The sequence below is a fragment of the Lycium barbarum genome, chromosome 12 (assembly GCF_019175385.1).
Source record: "Lycium barbarum isolate Lr01 chromosome 12, ASM1917538v2, whole genome shotgun sequence".
NCBI classification, from domain to species: Eukaryota; Viridiplantae; Streptophyta; class Magnoliopsida; order Solanales; family Solanaceae; genus Lycium; species Lycium barbarum.
This window is the reverse complement of record NC_083348.1, coordinates 71,364,069-71,383,147: the sequence shown is the minus strand read 5'-3', so window position 1 is coordinate 71,383,147 and position 19,079 is coordinate 71,364,069. Positions and strand designations below refer to the sequence as shown.

Below are 19,079 nucleotides of genomic sequence, written 5' to 3'. Positions count from 1 at the left end.
TGTGGGGGGATGCTATCTTTACGGCTAGCCAAATACTCAATTGAGTGTCAAAACACAATCTATTCCATATGAAAAATAGAAAGGAAGAAAATCCAACTTGACTTACTTCAAAGTGTGGGGGTGTTTGGCTAAAGTGCAAGTCCCTAAACCTAAAAGGATTAAAATACGAGCGAATAATATTAATTGTGTTTTTATAGAATATGCCAAAAATAATAAAGGATATCGACTTGATACTGTGATAGAATCAGAAAACTTTGATTTATTGACATTATTGTATTATGTCAATCCCACGATATATGTTCCTGGTGGATATTGATATGGTAGTTAGTGGAATTTTCACATAACTTATTCTATCTTGGTGAGGACTAGTGGATCGAACTACTAGTTTGATAGTTTATCAGATGTCTTTTCATTAAAGGTTGTGTTTTTTAATTTCTTGAAGGGATGTCCCTTGAAATATAATATTATGTTCTTTTATACACGGATGTCACTTGAAGGTTTTGACTTTTCATGATAAAATGTATTTGTTGAAAGATAACTCTTTGAAAAGACAGGATGGTTCATTTGTTTATAAATCAAAGAACCAATTGACGATAATGATAAAAATTGACAATATCTTGAATTTTCACATCGATGAATGTGCCATTAGTTGGACATTTGAAGAAGTAGACTTATAAAAAGTGGAGCGGTGAAAAAAAATTGTTATTGTTAAAAGGTTGTGACCACAACTGATCCCAACCATACACAAGTATTATGATCTACGATATATCCTATTTTTAAACATGTGCTTTGCATTATAATAAATATCCCACGGTTTGAGTGATGTGGTGATGCAAATTGAATCACCGGATTAAAAGTAATTACGAATGGATACATTTTTACCATTGTTGGAGAATCAGGGTCTTGGAAATCGTCCAAACAAACATGTATCACCCGCTCCACAATGGAGTCTAAGTTCATAACTTTAGACAAGATCGGTGAAAAAGTTGAATGGCTCCGGAATTTCTTGAAACACATCCCATTATGGCCCAACTGTTGGCTCCTATATGCATACATTGTGATAGCCTGGCAGCGATAGGAGGGGTTGGGAGCATATTATGTATAACAGAAAATATCGTCACATACGACGAAGAAATAATACCGTTAAACAACTACTCTCTAGTGAAATTATCACAATTGACAATGTAAGGTCAAAGGATAATGTGTCGGATCCACTTACAAAATGTCTAGCTAGAGAGACAGTTAAGAAGTCATATAAGAGAATGGGACTATGGCCGAGGAAAAGTCAATATGGCGGTAACTCTACCTAGAAGACTGGAGATCAAGATCCCAAGATCTAGGTTCAAGGAGATCAAACAAACTTATGAACGACTGTTCAACATTGTCAAACAAAATTTTTGGTCCATGATGAAGACAATGTTCAGTAATAAGGATAATGCGTTAAGGCTTTTTAATGGTTTCTAAGTTTGATACAAGGTATATCAAATAGTTTTTCTATAGGATTACACGTTTAAGAATCACCTATGTAAGTGTGAAAGTGTAAGCCGCTTCAAGGAGAATTCTGTAAGGCCAATTCTCTACACACTTACAAGATCAAGCGCAATTCATGGCTGAAACGAAGACAAAAATGGGAACAAAAAATGGTTAAAGGGTTCATCGTGTGACATGTGATTGTCTAGGTATACACCAAAGCTCGATGGTTCAAAGATATTAAATCTACCAATTGTCCGAGTATATCCGACATATGTTCACTACGGAAAGTTCAAAGGGAAACCTATTTATCCCGATGCGATTAATCCTTGCTGGCAAATCACACAGTTTTCCAGGCATGTTTTAAACATATGGTTATTCCCCATTCATATAGGGGACTGTTGGGTTTTTTTAAAAGGTGTTAATGGGAAATGGAAGAGGCACCTTTTGGATTGCACCTCTTCATCTCACCCTTTTAGTTCCTACAAATTCAGAGGTTTGCCTCAGATTTTGATATACTGAAAATTTCTGAAATTTCCCCTCTTCTTTGCATTGTTTTTCCAAAACAAAAAGTAAGTGTCGTGTGATTTGCTGCCACCATTTGAATTCGCTGAAGTTCTGCTATTTGCATTCTGTTATCGCAGAATAGTTTTCCGTTCTATCCTGAGAGAAATTAATCCATCAACCTTGCAATAGTGAGGGGATTAGATTTCTGGATTAGATTTCTTAAGGACACACAAGAAACTTGTGGGCTCGAAAATATTCTGATTCTTGTACATGCATTTCGGTCCTTAACTTTTTTCCTGATTTTTTGGATTCTTAAAACAGAAACTGTTTTTGTTAAATTATTGCTTTGAACGTAGAAAGATAACAAATAGTTCAAATCAAATTGTAATAATGAAAAACTTAGACAAACTGCTCGATTTAACTTCCCCTGCTCTCTTACCGACAATGTATATAAATGTACATATATTCACAACAAGAAAATAGAATACACATAAAAAATAAAAACAATTAAATATCTCTACAAACCTTTTTAGTTAGAATAAGAGTGTATTTGGCCTAACGGTTAAAAACTGCTTAATTTGAGAAGTTTTTCTTTTAAAAATACTTTTCAAAAAATATTTTTGATAAAAAGCAGTTTGTATTTGGCTAATTCATTCGAAAAGTGCTTTTGACGACTTTTAATAAGCAAAGGGTTTGACTATTCTTTTTTAAAAAGTACTTTTGAGTGTCAAATTACAGGACAAGTCTAAATGAACGTTTAATATCAAGATTATTTTACAAAGGGAAATTATTTTAAATCTATTATATATAGTACTAACTGCAATATGAGTTGTGAAAAAAAATGATAAACTTGTGTATATTTTTTTTGATGAAGAATAGTACTACTTGTATATTAGCATGTTTGTTATGAGTATGCTTGTCCATTAAGTTACTTAGCCACCAAGAGTATATGACCCCTTAGTTGTCATCTTAAATGGCTTAGCCATTAAGCATATATTTTTCCTTATAAATAGTGGTCATATGTAGAATTGAAAGATAGGCAATACAATCTTATATCTCTCTCCATATTTCTTCCGTGTATTTATTTTATAGTTTTTATTTTATAAAACGTTATCAGCACGAGACTCTGTTATCTCGAGCAAATACTTTAAAAGCCTCGAAAGTATTGATTTCTTTTTTTCCTTTACTAATGGAAAATCTTTCTAAACGTGAATTTGTAGCCTTAGATATATCCGGCAATAGCTATATGTCTTGGATTCTTGATGCCGAGATTTACCTTAATGCGATGGGTCTAGCAGACACTATCAAAGATAAAAATCAGGCATCAAACCAAGACCGTGCCAAGGCAATGATATTCCTCCGCCATCATCTTGATGAGAATTTGAAAATGGAATATCTCACGGTTAAAGATCCTCTTACGCCGTGGAATGATCTGAGAGATAGATATGATCACCTGAAGATGGTCATACTTCCACAAACACGTTTTGATTGGCTCCATTTAAGGCTACAAGATTTTAAATCTGTTAAGGCATATAATTCTGCAATGTTTAAAATTATTTCTCAGTTGAAATTATGTGGTGAAAATATCACTGATCATGATATGCTGGAGAAAACATTCTCCACTTTTCCTGCCTCGAGTATGCTCCTGCAACAGCAATACCGAGAGATGAAGTTCAAGAAATATTCTGATCTAATCTCACATCTTCTAGTGGATGAACAACATAATGAATTATTAATGAAAAATCATGAAATCCGACCCACTGGTACTGCCCCATTCCCTGAAGTGAATGAGACAAATTTTCGCCATTCTAGGCGTGGAAGAGGTCGTGGCCCCAGTCGTGGTCATGGTCGTGGTCGAGGAAGGAATTTTAATCATGATTCTCGTCTTACACCAAATAATACCCTTCACCACCAGCAGTGTAAAAGGAAGGATGAAATGCATGAAGCTGTGCAAAAGAAAAATTCAGAAAATAAATGCTTCCGATGTGGAGGAAAATGGCACTGGTCACGTACCTGTCATACGCCAAAGCACCTAATTGAGTTGTATCAAGCCTCCCTCAAAAAGGCAGAAAAGGATGCCGAAGCAAATTTTATTTCTGAAGATAATGTTGAGCCCGTGCATCTAGATATGGCAGATTTCTTTGAACCCCCTAAAGAGAAAATAGATCATCTGGTCGGTGATGGATCTGTAATAACTTAGATATTTCATACATGTCGTTTGTATTAGCTAATGTGGTTATGTTTCCATAGTTATGTAAATAAAGTGTGTGTAATGCTTTGTTTAATAGTAATATATGTAATAAAGTGTGTGTAATACTTTGTCTAATCATAATATCTACTTCGATGTTTACTTTGTCTATTCTTTCGTTTTGAAGAATATATGGAAAATCCTCAAATATTATTTGGATCAATGACTAATCATGAAGATATTTGTGTGATTGATAGTGGAACAACGCATGCTATATTCAAAGATGAGAAATACTTTTCTCACTTGTGTAGAAAAAGGGAAAATATTAATACAATTTCTGGCAATTCGAAATTAATTGAAGGCTCTGGAAGAGCTACTATATTTCTACCTAAGGGGACGAAACTTGTTATAGAAGATGCATTATTCTCTTCTAGATCCCCAAGAAACTTGTTGAGTTTCAAAGATATCCGCCGTAATGGGTATCACGTCGAGACATTAAATGAAATAAATGATGAATATCTTATTATTACAAAGAATGTCTCCGGCCAGAAATATGTTTTGGAGAAATTACCAACTTTGTCTTCTGGCCTGTACTATGCAAAAATTAGTACAATTGAAGCGCACTCAATCGTAAACCAGAAGTTTAACGATTCAGGAACTTTTGTGCTTTGGAATGACTGAATGGGTCATCCTGGATCAATAATGATGAGACGAATTATTGAAAATTCAAATGGGCATCCACTTAAGAACCTGAAGATTCTTGAAAGTAGTGAATTTTCATATGTCGCTTGTCATCAGGGCAAATTGATAACCAGGCCATCACCAATGAAAGTTGACGTTGAATCCCCTGCTTTTCTAGAGTGTATACATGGGGATATATGTGGATCTATTCACCCATCTTGTGGGTCATTCAGATATTTTATGGTTCTAATACATGTGTCTTCGAGATGGTCTCATATGTGCCTCATATCGTCTTACAACCTGGCGTTTGCGAAATTATTGGCACAATTAATATGCTTAAGGGCACAGTTCCCAGATTATCCTATAAAAGCTATACGTCTTGATAATGCTGAGAATTTACATCCCAAGCTTTTGATGATTATTGTTTATCAGTTGGGATAAAGGTTGAACATCCTGTAGCACATGTTCATACCTAAAATGGCCTTGCTGAGTCATTTATTAAGCGTGTGCAATTGATAGCAAGACCATTACTTATGAAAACACGGTTGCCTACAACTGTCTGGGGTCATGCTATCTTACATGCAGCATCTCTTATTCGTCTCAGACCAACTCATTATAATAAATACTCCCCGTCATAATTAGTATTTGGTCATGAACCAAATATTGCTCATCTCCGAATCTTTGGCTGTGTTGTATATGTGCCTGTAGCACCACCACAACGCACTAAGATGGGCCCCCAAAGAAGGTTAGGAATATATGTTGGGTTTGAATCACCCTCCATTATTCGCTATCTTGAGCCATTGACGGGAGATTTATTCACTGCCCGATTTGCAGATTGTCGATTTAATGAAACAAATTTTCCACAATTAGGGGGGGAGAGAAAAGAAATCAAAAGATAAATTGCGTGGAGAGTTCCATCACTATCTCATTTTGATCCACGTGCCCCTATATGTGAGCAGGAGATCCAGACGATCATCCACTTGCAAAAAATAGCAAAACAAATGCCAGACGGATTTACTGATTTGAAAAGAATAACTAAGTCGCATATCCCTGCAGAGAATGTGCCTATTCGAATTGATGTTCCAAAGGGACAATCTACTAGTGTCATAGCCTCTGAATCTCATCCACGCCTGAAGCGTGGTAGGCCATTGGGCTCCAAGGATAAAAATCCTTGAAAAAGAAATACAAACAATGATCAGAATGACACTATGAAAAGATCTCATGAAGAGATTCAAGATCTGATTAATCCTGATATTCCGGAAGAAATCAGCAAACCCGAGACTCCAGTGAGTAAAGAACTATCATTAAGTTTTACTGGTGATGAGGGCAACTTGAATCGTTCGAAAATTGTGGTGAATAGTGTTTTTGCATATAATGTTGCACTAAATATTATGAAAGGCAGTGAGGATCAGGAACCCCAATCTGTCGAAGAATGTCGACGAAGATATGATTAGCCAAAATGGCAAGAAGCAATTCAATCAGAATTGAATTCACTTGCTAAACGTGAGGTTTTTGGACCTGTAGTCCAAACGCCTAATGGTGTAAAACCAGTTGGCCACAAATGGGTCTTTGTACGGAAAAGAAATGAGAGAAATGAAATTGTGCGATACAAAGCACGCCTGGTTGCACAAGGATTCTCTCAAAGACCCGGAGTCGACTATGAAGAAACTTATTCACCAGTTATGGATGCTATAACATTTCGATACCTCATCGGTTTAGCTGTCTATGAAACCCTTGAAATACATCTGATGGATGTGGTTACAACTTATCTTTATGGCTCACTTGATAATGAAATTTATATGAAAATTCCTGAAGGATATAAAATGCCTGAAGCATTTGGTTTAAAGTCTCGGGAAATGTATTCAATCAGATTACAAAGATCATTAGATGGTTTAAAACAATCAGGGCACATGTGGTATAACGTCTAAGTGAGTACTTGATAAATGAAGGATATATAAATGATGCCATTTGTCCATGTGTTTTTATTAAGAAAACAAAATCAGGGTTCATTATACTTACTGTTTATGTTGATGACATAAATCTCATTGAAACTCCAGAAGAGCTCCAAAAGGCGATTGAATATTTGAAGGAAGAATTTGAGATGAAAGATCTCGGAAAGACAAAACTCTGTCTTGGTCTGCAAATTGAACATTTCGCAAAAGGGATCTTTATCCATCAATCTGCCTATACTGAGAAAGTTTTAAAACGGTTTTACATGAACAATGTGCATCCTTTAAGTACTCCTATGGTCGTTCGCTCACTTGAAGTGAGCAAAGATCCGTTCCGACCTCAGGAAGAAAACGAAGAGCTACTTGGTCCTGAAGTACCATATCTTAGTGCAATAGGTGCACTTATGTATCTTGCTAACGCTACAAGACCTGACATAGCATTTTCTGTTAATTTGCTAGCAAGATATAACTCTTCTCCTACACAGAGGCATTGGAACATGATTAAGCATATATTGCGATATCTGAAAGGAACTAGCGATATGGGTCTGTTTTATGCTAACAATAGTAGTACAGATCTAGTTGGTTATGCCGATGCAGGTTGTTTATCAGATCCACATAAAGCTCGATCTCAAACGGGCTATCTGTTTACATGCGGAGGTACTGCTATATCATGGCGATCGACAAAGCAGTCCATTGTTGCTACTTCTTCAAATCATGCTGAGATAATCGCTATTCATGAAGCAAGTAGAGAATGTGTGTGGTTGAGATCAATGATACATTTCATCAGAGAAAGATGTGGCTTGAAGTGTGATACAAAAATACCCACAGTATTATATGAAGATAATGCTGCATGCATAGCTCAATTAAAAGGAGGTTTCATAAAAGGAGATAGAACGAAACACATTTCACCAAAGTTATTTTTCACACATGATCTCCAGAAGAATGGTGATATTGATGTGCAACAAATCCGTTCAAGTGACAATCCTGCAGATTTGTTCACCAAATCTTTGCCAACTTCAACTCTTGAGAAGATGATATTCAAGATTGGAATGCGAAGGCTCCGACATCTGAATCTTGGTCTTCGTCAGGGGGAGTGAAATACGCGTTGTACTCTTTTTTCCTTAACCAAGTTTTGTCCCATTGGGTTTTCTTGGTAAGGTTTTTAATGAGGCAACTCTCAAAGCGTATTACTAGATATGTGTACTCTTTTTCCTTCATTGAGGCTTTTTCCCATAGGGTTTTTCCTAATAAGGTTTTAACGAGGCACATCATCTAATTAATGGACATCCAAGGGGGAGTGTTATGAGTATGCTTGTCCATTAAGTTACTTAGCCACCAAGAGTACATGACCCCTTAGTTGCCATCTTAAATGGCTTAGCCATTAAGCATATATTTTTCCTTATAAATAGTGGCCATATGTAGAATTGAAAGATGGGCAATACAATCTTATATCTCTCTACATATTTCTTCCTTGTATTTACTTTATAGTTTTTATTTTATAACAATGTTGTGTTAATGGATTTATTGTCATCATTAGGTTCTACCTATGAATTTGATGTATCATTATTCATTAGCGTTGTAGGGCCATATGATCTATTTTTTCCACCCACAAGAATTTTCACCGGTCACCTAGCGTAATTACGGCTAATTTTTCATAATAAGTAGAATATAAAATGTGAAAGCTAACTTTATATTACGTAAAATAAAACAAAAGATTGTTAATTAGAAATAAATGGATTAATGAGGGATATACTTGTTAAATACGTATTTATGGTAGGGATGTTTTCGTCTTGAAAAAAAATAATTTTCTACTACTGCTTCTGCTTTTTTTAAGCCCCAACCGTGAAAAATTGCTTCTGTTTCTACTTAAAAACAGTTTTACTAACTGGTCAAACACCTCAAACATCCAAAAAAAAATGTGCTTTTTCTAAAACAAAAAAAGAAAAGAAAAAGTTTTTGGCCTCAAAAACCGCTAGGCCAAACAAGCTCTAAGGCAGTGTTCTGCGTCAAATTTTGATTTTTTATTATTTTCAAATTTATGTTTTCCACCCAACAAAGAAAGAAGAGTTAATGGTTAAAATCCTTCTAAACTATTACTCCCTCCGGATCAAAAAAAGAGTTCACTTAGCCATTTACACACCCCTTAAGAAAATACTAACTCCTATTAAAAATAGATAATTTGACTAAACTACCCCTAATTAAATAGGCATTGGGATTTGGTCATATAACACTTAATAAGGGCAAACATGAAAAAACAAGATTAATTCTTTCTTGATTTACTAAGTGGACTATTTTTTTTTTATCCAGAGGGAGAAAGAACTACATTTTTATTAGTTTCATGCTAAACTATGTCTTGTTTTTTGTTATCAGATTGAACTATAATATAACGCCCAAAGGTTAATAATCGGCTACTCAATATTTATTGGTACATGAATTTCACACTCCTAAAACATTTTGAAAATTTGCCAGGTGGCACTCAATGTGTTGTTTAAACTTTAGAGTAAAAAAAAACCTTCCGAAACCATCAATATTTGCCAAAATTTTGAGGGTTAAAAGACCCTTCGAAGAATATTGCTCAATGCACCTAAGGGCATTACATGTAATATTGTAGTTTCAGCTCAAATTAACTCTTATCAAAGTTAAAACAAGAAATGGAATACTTTTTTTTAATTTATTTGAACTGATATTTTGATATTGCCACTGAAAATTGGTTACAGATGAAGGAGGACTAGACCTTGCCTTCTTTTACCTTCTAAAAGTTTTGATCAAAAACATAGAGCTACAGTGGCATTATAAGCACCCTTCAAGGGGATCATAATAAATCATTCCTGGTTTCCTTTTTTTGATTCTAAAAAAAGGGTATTGCCATCTATCAGTGTTCAAAAGGCCCCTAATCAGACCAGGGAGAGGGTTAGTAAATACTCTAGTAATATCAGTGGATTGACTCATGTGTAAGCTTGTCAGCTACTTTGTTGCCTTCTCTGAAGCCATGCTTAGTAATAACTTCATGTCTGCAGACTAGTCAAATACATAGCAAGTTTGGAAAACAACTAACGAAAAATGCTCAATATGTTTCTTTATTTTCCTTTCTGAAAAAACTCAACATTTTGAAGCACACACCACATGAAAGCTGACAGTACTTGTTATATTTATATTGTAGTTCTGAATCTACAAGTTTTAGTAACTCATTTGCGTGTGGCCCCGCACAAGGATTTCACGCGCAAATCGAGAATGATTCTGAAGTCGTTCTTTACAACATCAATAACTAAATACCGGGACTCAAAATTGACATTAGTAGATAAAATTACAAACTACTTAATTCCAGAGTTCACCATAATAATAGAAATAGCTCTAGCTACAAGTACGTATGGTCTAATTAAGAGTTGATGGCGTCACAATTACTACTACAATGCATACGAGTAATATGCAAAACATCCTTGATAATATTAGCCAATCTTACACAATCTTGAAGTTTCACTTTCATTTTCATAAGTTGGAATTTTGCCATCTCCATAATATTCAGAGGAGATGAGTTGGTGTCATATCCATAGGGAAATGGTTAGCCAGAACATTATCCATATAGTAATGCGGGTGAGCAGCATCCATCACCACAAACTGCATATCTTCTGAAGGCTTCCAATGCCTCTTTCTTTGGTTGATAAACCAGTTGTTTATTTGCTTCTGGTCCAATCCTGTCGATTCAGCAAGGGCCAGCTTCTGCGATTCCTGTTCACACATAAATCGTGCAATGTAAAGTGATCATGAGATTTTCCTAGGAGAATTACACTATCAATGTAATTTATTTGGTTACAATAAGGTTATTAACTGCATCTTTAGGTTACAAAATTAAGATTATTATATGTACCTACAGGGACAGACTAGCACGAAAAGTACAGGTCCGGCAGAAGGCAATAATTTTGGTATAAACACTATATGTTTTGAGAAGGCTACTGAATATGTATAGACAAATAAATTTCAAATCCTAGATCCGCCAGACTAGCCAATTGTTGATATCATTTCAAGGTTGATGTAAAAACACCTGTTTTATTTGAGGACCATCATAACTCCGAACTTGCCTTATAAAGCGAAAGTATTGAGTAATAATAAAATAACACTTCAATATATAGAGTAGGATAGATATTTAAGGTAATGATCAATATGTATATATATATATCACAACAGATTAATAGATGTCAATAGGTAACTCATAATTTAAAGGCCAATATTAACTGAATTTATCATTTCAAAAGGGGATTGAAGGTTATAGGGTAATACCGATGGATATGGCCATTTGTAATGTCTGGTCCACCAGTCCAGTAGTTGTTGCCTTGCTTCCTTAGGCAGCTTACCTTTCTTCCTCTTCTTCATGAACTCCTGCTTAAGGCTCCCCAAGTAACCGCTGTACTTGCGCAGCAGTTGACCTTTGAGTTCTCTATCCTCAGCCTGAGGATCGATGAAACTGTTGTTCACGTCAACTTCCTCTTCAGATGATCCATTTCTATCCATTGCCTCACCTAGAGCTGCAACTACGAGGCGTTAGCGTTAGCATTAGCCAAACGAAGATAGTACTAAAAACCAGCAGCGACATCTTGTTGCTAAAATGAGTTGGTGATTAATATATAGGTGCATGATAGTAAGAAATCATCACCAGATATTAGGATACATTATAAGCTTTATCCAATAGTGCAGAAGCTGGGGATCAACAAAAAACCAATGAAACATCACTTTCAGAACCCATATGGTTACTGAAAGCCCCAAAAGCAATTCATATGTGTCAAACAATTCAATAAAATCATATCCAGAAGCAATGTTGAAGAGTGAGTCGACTAACATATACACAGACTAAGTAAACTGGAATAAAAAAAAAGGAGAACATCATGATAGGGTTTAGAACATCCAAGTCAATAATACCATTGACCTCGGCATAAAAATAAAGAATGATATCGACTTTAGCTGAAGGGAGGATGCTCTAAACATCCAAGGACAAGATCAGGCTTTAGCAAACTGCAATATAGTGCAACGTAGTAGCTCTCTAATATTAGTGCAAAAGAAGCTCGGTCATATGGATGCATGATTACTACAACAACAACAGATTTGTATTTAACAAAGTATAAGGCTATGCGTTTCTGGGCAATTTCTGTTTTTACGGGAAGTCCACAAAAGGTTTGGCAGGATAGAATAGCCAATACTAGGCTAACGTAAATCTTTTTGTTATGTACAATCAAATTCTCCTTATCTTTTTCCCTAAGGATTTGCATTTGGAAACTTCTCAGTAGTTTCTTACACTGGACACTAAAAGTATGCTAGAGTAAACACAATCATAAAACAAAAAAGAATTCATAATTCACTCCATCTAGGCAAGGCATATGCAAACTTAAACACTTTTTGAAACATATAACTTAGTTACTAGTATAAACTTGAGAGTGATTACTATTACCAATCATCAGACAATAAACTAGAGGGTGTCACGGATAAGTTCAAAAAGAGCTAATTTCTTCAGTTGTCTCTTAATAACAAGCACTTGCAAACTTCTCATTTTCGTGGAAAGGGACTCCTTTGGCACAAAGTAGACTCCACAAAATTCAATTTTGCACTTCAGTGGGTCCCTCAGGAACTCTCCTTTAGATCACCATACACTATTAACTTCACAAGTTGTCCTATGTTTGTCGACTGTGTGAAAAAAAAAAGTCCAAGGAGAAAGAAATTTCCATAGAACTTTAGACTCAATTATAAGGAAGCACTTGTCAACTAGCACATGAACGATAGCACTATGAGATAAAAGTAATTAAGCAGCCAGTGTTCACCAAGATGATTTATTTCTTTTGGAAATAAATTCGATCAGATACTTGTTAGACCCAAAAAGGAAGGAAATCAACCGAAAAGAACCTTGGAAGAATGACAAAAATGGAACACGTGATCTGATGGAAACAGACCAACTTCATTAATCAGGAAACATTAAAAAAGTAACCAGAAATTTACATTCTAGTGGTCAAATAACACGAAAAAAAGGGGAAGTGAAGAGGGGGAAGTATGAGCCTCAACTTTTCCATTACAGGGAAATGAAAAATCCAATGATTTACCAAAGCATAACACGTAAGGGGGGTTACCAAATCTAATCAAGAATATCTTATGGGTCCCTCTAAAACAAGGTGCATTTCTCCATCAGCTGTCTAATTTTATCTTTATGTTCTTTTCAAGTAATTATATAAAATATTCAGAGGGGCCTGAAATCATATCAAAGTTTTGAACTATTCGTGATACATTAATCATTTAGCTCAAGGACTTCCTCCCATCCCCATAAATGAAAATTTAGCGCTGGCAAAGAGAAGTTTAAAGGGAATAATCACACTGATTTGAAGCTTTCTAACTAAAACAAATTAAGTTCAAACGTTTAAAATTCAAATATATACAAAATATTACCAACAGAAGAAAGTTCTTCTCTCAAAGTTCACCGAGCTTATACACTGTACCATTTAAGCATTGTAGTAAATTATGAAGCATTTCCAAGATAACCAATATGCACGCTTCAGCAAAAATTTCATAAAATCTATACTACTTTTTTCAAACACTACATTTACACCTTCAAGAAAAAATACTACCTAGCACTCACAATAGTTATTAAGAAGGATTTGAGTTATATAAAATGTTTGTGTGAGGACTTCTTTAAAGCATCAATGTATTTAAAGGTGTTACAGTAGGTAACTTACCATTTAATTGAAGTTATTAATCAACACTACTAAAGGGAGTGACGTGCAATTACCCTTTTAAAAAACTTGAGGGTTCAACACCTTTTGCACTTTTAGTGCATTAAAACTTATACTCAATAAAGAAATGGGACTACCTCTAAACAACAGAACACCCACATTCATGAGAAGTATAGAGTTCCAGTATGTCCAAATGAAATGCCAAAAGAACTTGCCTATATGTGAACTGTTGAAAAGTAAACCATAAAAACTGACTTCAAATGCAAGTTTATAGTGGAAAGAAACTTCTTCAAAAGAAACAAATGTAACAATCTGCATCTTAGAGTGAGAAAACAAATTAGTTTTGAAGATAAATTTGAAACTCAAACTTCATCGTCCAGATTTGAATTGATTTAAAACTAGGGTTAGTAATTTATCATATCAGGAACAGGAACTAACTTTCAATTAGTATTCAGCAAAACTTTAAGATTCTCATGAAACTATCTAGATCATAAGCACATGATAGCATATAAAATACCTGAACTGAACAGTCCCAAAAAAATGTGATTGACTGTTCTTAAAAAACTGCAACAAGAAAGTCATATTCCCCAGGCCCATTCCAAAAAAAGAAACAAGACAAGTTGGTTTCTTCAGCAAACACAAACATCAAGTCTTAAATAATTAACAAGGGGCAAATGCATCTTGCTATTTACACCTACTTGTACTATACACACACAAGATGACCATGTTCAAGAACAAAAATAGGATATTCATTGAGAGAGAATCAAAACAATGAGTCATTCTGACATACCTATATTTAACAAAGCAGTTCCTTAGAAAAGTACCAAAAAATAAATAAGATTAGTAAAAGGGAGTTTAAAGTGATTAAAGAATGGGGAAAAAGTAAATTGCATCTGGAATGGAGCTTATTTATGGTTAATTAAAAGCCTCATATCATTGGAAACATGCACATGCAGAGGACATTAATTAATTTGTAGAATAACAAACAAACTGATGAAAAGCAGTGAATAAATCAAATAAACAGTTAGGATCTGCGAAGAATAAATGCCACCCATTTTAAGTAATGGAAAAAAAAAAGATAGGGTTAGTAATAAATAAATAAAAAGAGTGAATATTAGTAATAAATAAATAAAAAGAGTGAATATATCACCAGATTCATGAGAGGAAGCAAGAGTGAGAGCTTTGAACTGGCAGTCAATTCTTGAGAGAAAAACCATCGCTTCCTTAAACGGTTTTGAGAGTTCTTGTTCATATTTTGTCAGCATCTCACAGTAAGCTTCCATGAACTGATCAAGCGCAGGATCCTCTCCAATGATGCCACTACTGTTACGGCCCATTGTTGCTGACGTGGCACATATTTCCTCTAGCCTTGCCACCACTTCTTGCGGAGCTCCTATCTGTATATTTTCACAATAATAGCATAACTAGGTTTTCTTCTCATCAACACTTCAAATGATATGTAAGTGTGTAAATATAAAAGAGCACATACAGTTACTGTCCCTTTCATACATGATTTTTCTTTTTCAGGGGTTTTGGGGAAACAGTACTTTTATCTTGCAGAGAGTCACCGTCAAGGTATAAAAATCAGCAAATTTTGCAAAAAATATTATATTTCAACCTATAAGTTCAACCAAGATAACCCACAAAAACATAATTTTTCCCCACTTGCTCTTGGTCCGTCACAAAGCGTGGGGAACATAAGTACTTTTAAATTGCATTTCTTGAAAAAAAAAGAGTTTTTTTTTTGTCTTAATGGGGGTAGGGGTATTAATTTCACCTTCTGACAATTGACATAAGCAGCCAAGAGACGAGGGTAGTGGGGATGAGCCATAATCTTTGACTTGATGGAAGAAGAAGAAGAAGAGGAGGAGTTTCCATGATCTTCATGAGGACTATTGTTGTTGTTGTCCATGAAAGGAAGAAATAGGATGTTGTTGTTGCTGGTTTCTGCATTGTTATTGTTAGTTAAAGAAGGATGAGAAGGAGGCATCATCATCATCATCATTGGAGGAGGACATAGTGTTGCATTTCCATTTCCACTGTTGTTGTTGTTGTTGTTGTCATGATCTCCATAGCCCATCATCAAACTAGATGTATTATTTCCACTAGAACCCCCCTCCATTATTAACACTCTCTCTCTAAACTATCTTTTTCTTTCTCTGAGTTTCTTCTTGAGTGTTAATTTTGTTCCTTTTGTTTTTGCCTATGAAACCATAATCTCTTTCTCTCTCTCTCTCACACACACAAAAACACACGGAGAGACTACTCTGTGTAATTATCTTTTGTTTTCCCTCTCTTTTTGGGGCTAAGATCTCCCGAGTTTTAAGCTTACTGATTTCAGGCTTTTTTCACAGCAAATCCTTAATGGAATACATAGTAAGCAATACTAGTAGTCAGAAAAAGCAAACCCTGCTACCCCAATACCTTTTTCTTTTCTTTTCTTTTTCCTCTGCAAGAGAAATAGTAGTACTAATAGGGTTCTTTTTTCTCTCTCTATATTTTTATGTATCCAACTATCTACCAAGAGTGAAAAGGGGAGAAGAAGAATAGAGTTCCCATGAAAAACATGAAGGTGTTAAACGTTGGCTTGTATTTGGGTGCAAAAATTTTACCTTCCCAATGAAAACTCTAACCCCTTTTTCTTGCACTGCCACTGAAACACTGCCATTACTGGCAATATCCCTCACCTCCTAGAGAGAGAAACAAAGTTAAATAAGTAAGTCTAAGTAACAAAAATTAAAAATTGTAAATGATTTTTCAGACAGAAGGAGGAATGATCAAATCGAGGTGCAGTGCAGTTTCTTCTGTGTTTTTTTGTGTTTCTTGTGTGTGTTTTTTCCTTTGGTGTTACTTTTTGGTTTTTGGGTTATTGGAAACTAGGCAGAGTGACTTACCAGTATTACAAGTTGAGACCTATTTGGCTATTTGTCCGTTCATTTATTATGATTCCTTTTGCTTTTCTTTATTGCATTTGATTCAACTAGAGCATGTTTGGATGGGCTTATGTCTATAAGTTGTGTTGGGATAGTCTAATTTTTTTTTTAATTTTAGATAAGTTAAATTAAATGGGCCCAATTATTTTTTTGAGCTTATTTTAAGCACAAAAAGACTTTAAACTGGTCAGCCAAACACTCAAAAAAATTGAAAACAGCTTATAAGCAACTTATAAGCCAATGCAAACGGGCTCCTAGTAATGAATCAACTTCTACTTAGTTTAGCAATACTGTATACAAATTATTATAGTGATTAATAAAAATGTGAAAAATTAATTAAAAATACTTATAAACCATAAAAAGTGAAAAAAATGTGCCGAGTCTTTGCGATGTCAAGTTTTCGACGATCAAAGTGCTAATAGTAATAATCTATATAAACTAAGTTCTTTGAGGGTGAGTTTTTTCCCCCTTTTTTATTCTGCACACAAGGGTGTGATTTAATGGACAATGATCAGAGAGCAATGATGTTTTGTGATCTGTTTAATTTAGTTGTATTTAGTATTTACCCAAACTATACTACTGTATTATGACTAAGGTAAAAGTTTATTCACATCGGATATTTACACAAAATCAATGAATGTATGATGCGTTTGAACATATACAACTATCACTTAACAATGATTAATTAATACATATATTCATTTTTTTGAAATCCTGTTCATTTTTTGAAATCCCTTAACCATAATAAATTGTATTTGGTTTTGTAAACAACCGAGTGTGGATAAGTATTTATTCATGACTAAATTATAACTTAAGTTGAAAATGGATATTAATTAAATATTATTCAGTGAGAAGCAAGAGGACATGTATCGTCGATTAATTGTTTCTCATATGACTGTGTAGATAGAATTATCCGATACTTTTAAGGATAAGAGGTAGCATATATTTTGTAGAATAATTGAGGATGTGCATAAGCTGACTCAAATATAGACCGGTAAAAATAGATAGAAATAAGCACCTACTTAAAAATAAGGGGAAGGTCAAAATATCCCTCTACCTTAGAAAAAGGGTGAAAAATATAATCTGTTACGAATTTGGGTAAAAAATATTCTTGGCATCATTAAAGTTTTTAAATATACCTCTGTCTTAACGGAAATCTCCAAATCACCCAAAATAACCGATTTCATTTTTTAAGCCCACTTCATTTAATCCCGATCCAACTAAATAAAAAACTCATATCGGAATCCACTCCTATTTCAACAATTTACTTGAATGACCTCGTCAGAGCAATGTATTATTTTCCAAATTTTAATGGCTCCACTCTGGTGGCCTGAGATATACCAATTAGCTTCCAGCCAATCAAAGAATGTGCAACCGGCAAGTGAAAGAATGAAGTCAAAACGGAAGTTGTGATGTGTTGATGACAGCAAGGCACTCCCCGTTGATGCTCTAAACAACAAGCGTTACAACAACAACTGTAATAATTTCGCCAGTCAAGTCATTCACGTAAATTGCTGACATAGGAGCGGGTAATCCATGTGAATTTTTTATTTAGTTAGGTCGGATTAAATGAAATGGGTTAAAAAATGAATGGGGTTATTTTGGGAGATTAGGGATTTCTGTCAAGATAAGTATATATTTGAAAACTTTTATGACGAGATGAGTATTTTTTACTTAAATTCTTAATGGAGGATATTTTTAGCTCTTTTCAAAAGTAGAGGAGCATTTTTGATCCTCTTCCCTAAAAATAAGGTCGAAATAAATAAAAAAGGCAAAAAAATCTAACGAGTGTTTGGAACAAAATAACTAGGGCCTGTTTGGTGTAATTACTAGGGTAGTAATTACACAGTAGTGTAATTACAACAACCTATTTGTTTGTCATAACGTAATTACAGTATAATTATAAGCATGTTGTTTGGTTGCACAAGTATAATTACACAGTTAGTTTAATTTAATTATAAAAAATTAAAATTAATATTTAAAAAATATTTACCTTTATAAATGATATTAAAATATTTATTTAATAACACATTATTCTTGAAAATATATATTAATTAATAATCATATATATGTAACTAATATTGTAAAAAATAATTGATATATATTTTTCAAATTAATAATTTTAAATTTTAATTAATTATAAAACTTAAAAAAAAACTTTTTTTGTGAGAACGTCATGGATTGGATGTTTGACAAAAAAATAATATTTATAAATATAATGTCATAACATTATTCAAATGTTTGACACAAAAAATCCATCAAATGTAAGTGAAAAATAAAAAACAAGTAATGTGAAAGCAAATAACTTAAAATTGAAAATAGAACCTAAAATCAAAATCCAAAAGAAAAAGTTTAACATAATACTTTTATGTCAAATTGCAACATTACATAAGTGTTCCAACGTAACTTAAGTAAATAATTCAAAAGAAAGGAAAAATATAAGTTTATAACCTCATTCACAACGAAATTCTACTTTAATAACGCTACTCGTTATTTGCCAAGTTTGTTAATGACTCATTCTTTCCAATATTAAGATGTGTAGTTTCAAAAATTAGAATAATATGAATAAAAAAATACGAGCAATTACATGGAACCATAAAAAGTAAAAGTTGGGAACGAGAAGAAAGGAAATGAAAAATAAACAATA

At 34.1% G+C, this 19,079-nt stretch overlaps 1 protein-coding gene across 2 annotated transcripts; it reads right to left on the bottom strand.

Moving 5' to 3' along the window:
- Window positions 1–10,057: 10,057 nt before the first annotated feature.
- Window positions 10,058–16,414, bottom strand: LOC132622931 (homeobox protein knotted-1-like LET6). Of its 2 annotated transcripts, none has more exons than XM_060337623.1 (4): window positions 15,277–16,414; window positions 14,650–14,896; window positions 11,071–11,321; window positions 10,058–10,521 (listed from the first exon to the last, which is right to left on the bottom strand). In XM_060337623.1, the coding sequence occupies exons 1-4, from the start codon at window positions 15,619–15,621 to the stop codon at window positions 10,315–10,317; spliced, it is 1,050 nt and encodes a 349-aa protein (XP_060193606.1). In that variant the 5' UTR covers window positions 15,622–16,414; the 3' UTR covers window positions 10,058–10,314. The 2 variants fall into 2 exon arrangements, with proteins under 2 accessions (XP_060193606.1, XP_060193607.1); XM_060337624.1 differs by having other exon boundaries at window positions 11,071–11,315; window positions 15,277–16,412.
- Window positions 16,415–19,079: the final 2,665 nt, after the last annotated feature.

What these genes read in the sequence shown, in the direction of transcription:
- LOC132622931 (XM_060337623.1), bottom strand. Translation starts at nt 15,621, where the DNA reads ATGGAGGGGGGTTCTAGTGGAAATAATACATCTAGTTTGATGATGGGC. An exon ending in CTTATGTCAATTGTCAGAAG is followed by an intron (nt 14,897 to 15,276) that starts GTGAAATTAATA and finishes GAAAATATACAG; the next exon opens with ATAGGAGCTCCGCAAGAAGT. An exon ending in ACAAATGGCCATATCCATCG is followed by an intron (nt 10,522 to 11,070) that starts GTATTACCCTAT and finishes ATGTGTGAACAG; the next exon opens with GAATCGCAGAAGCTGGCCCT.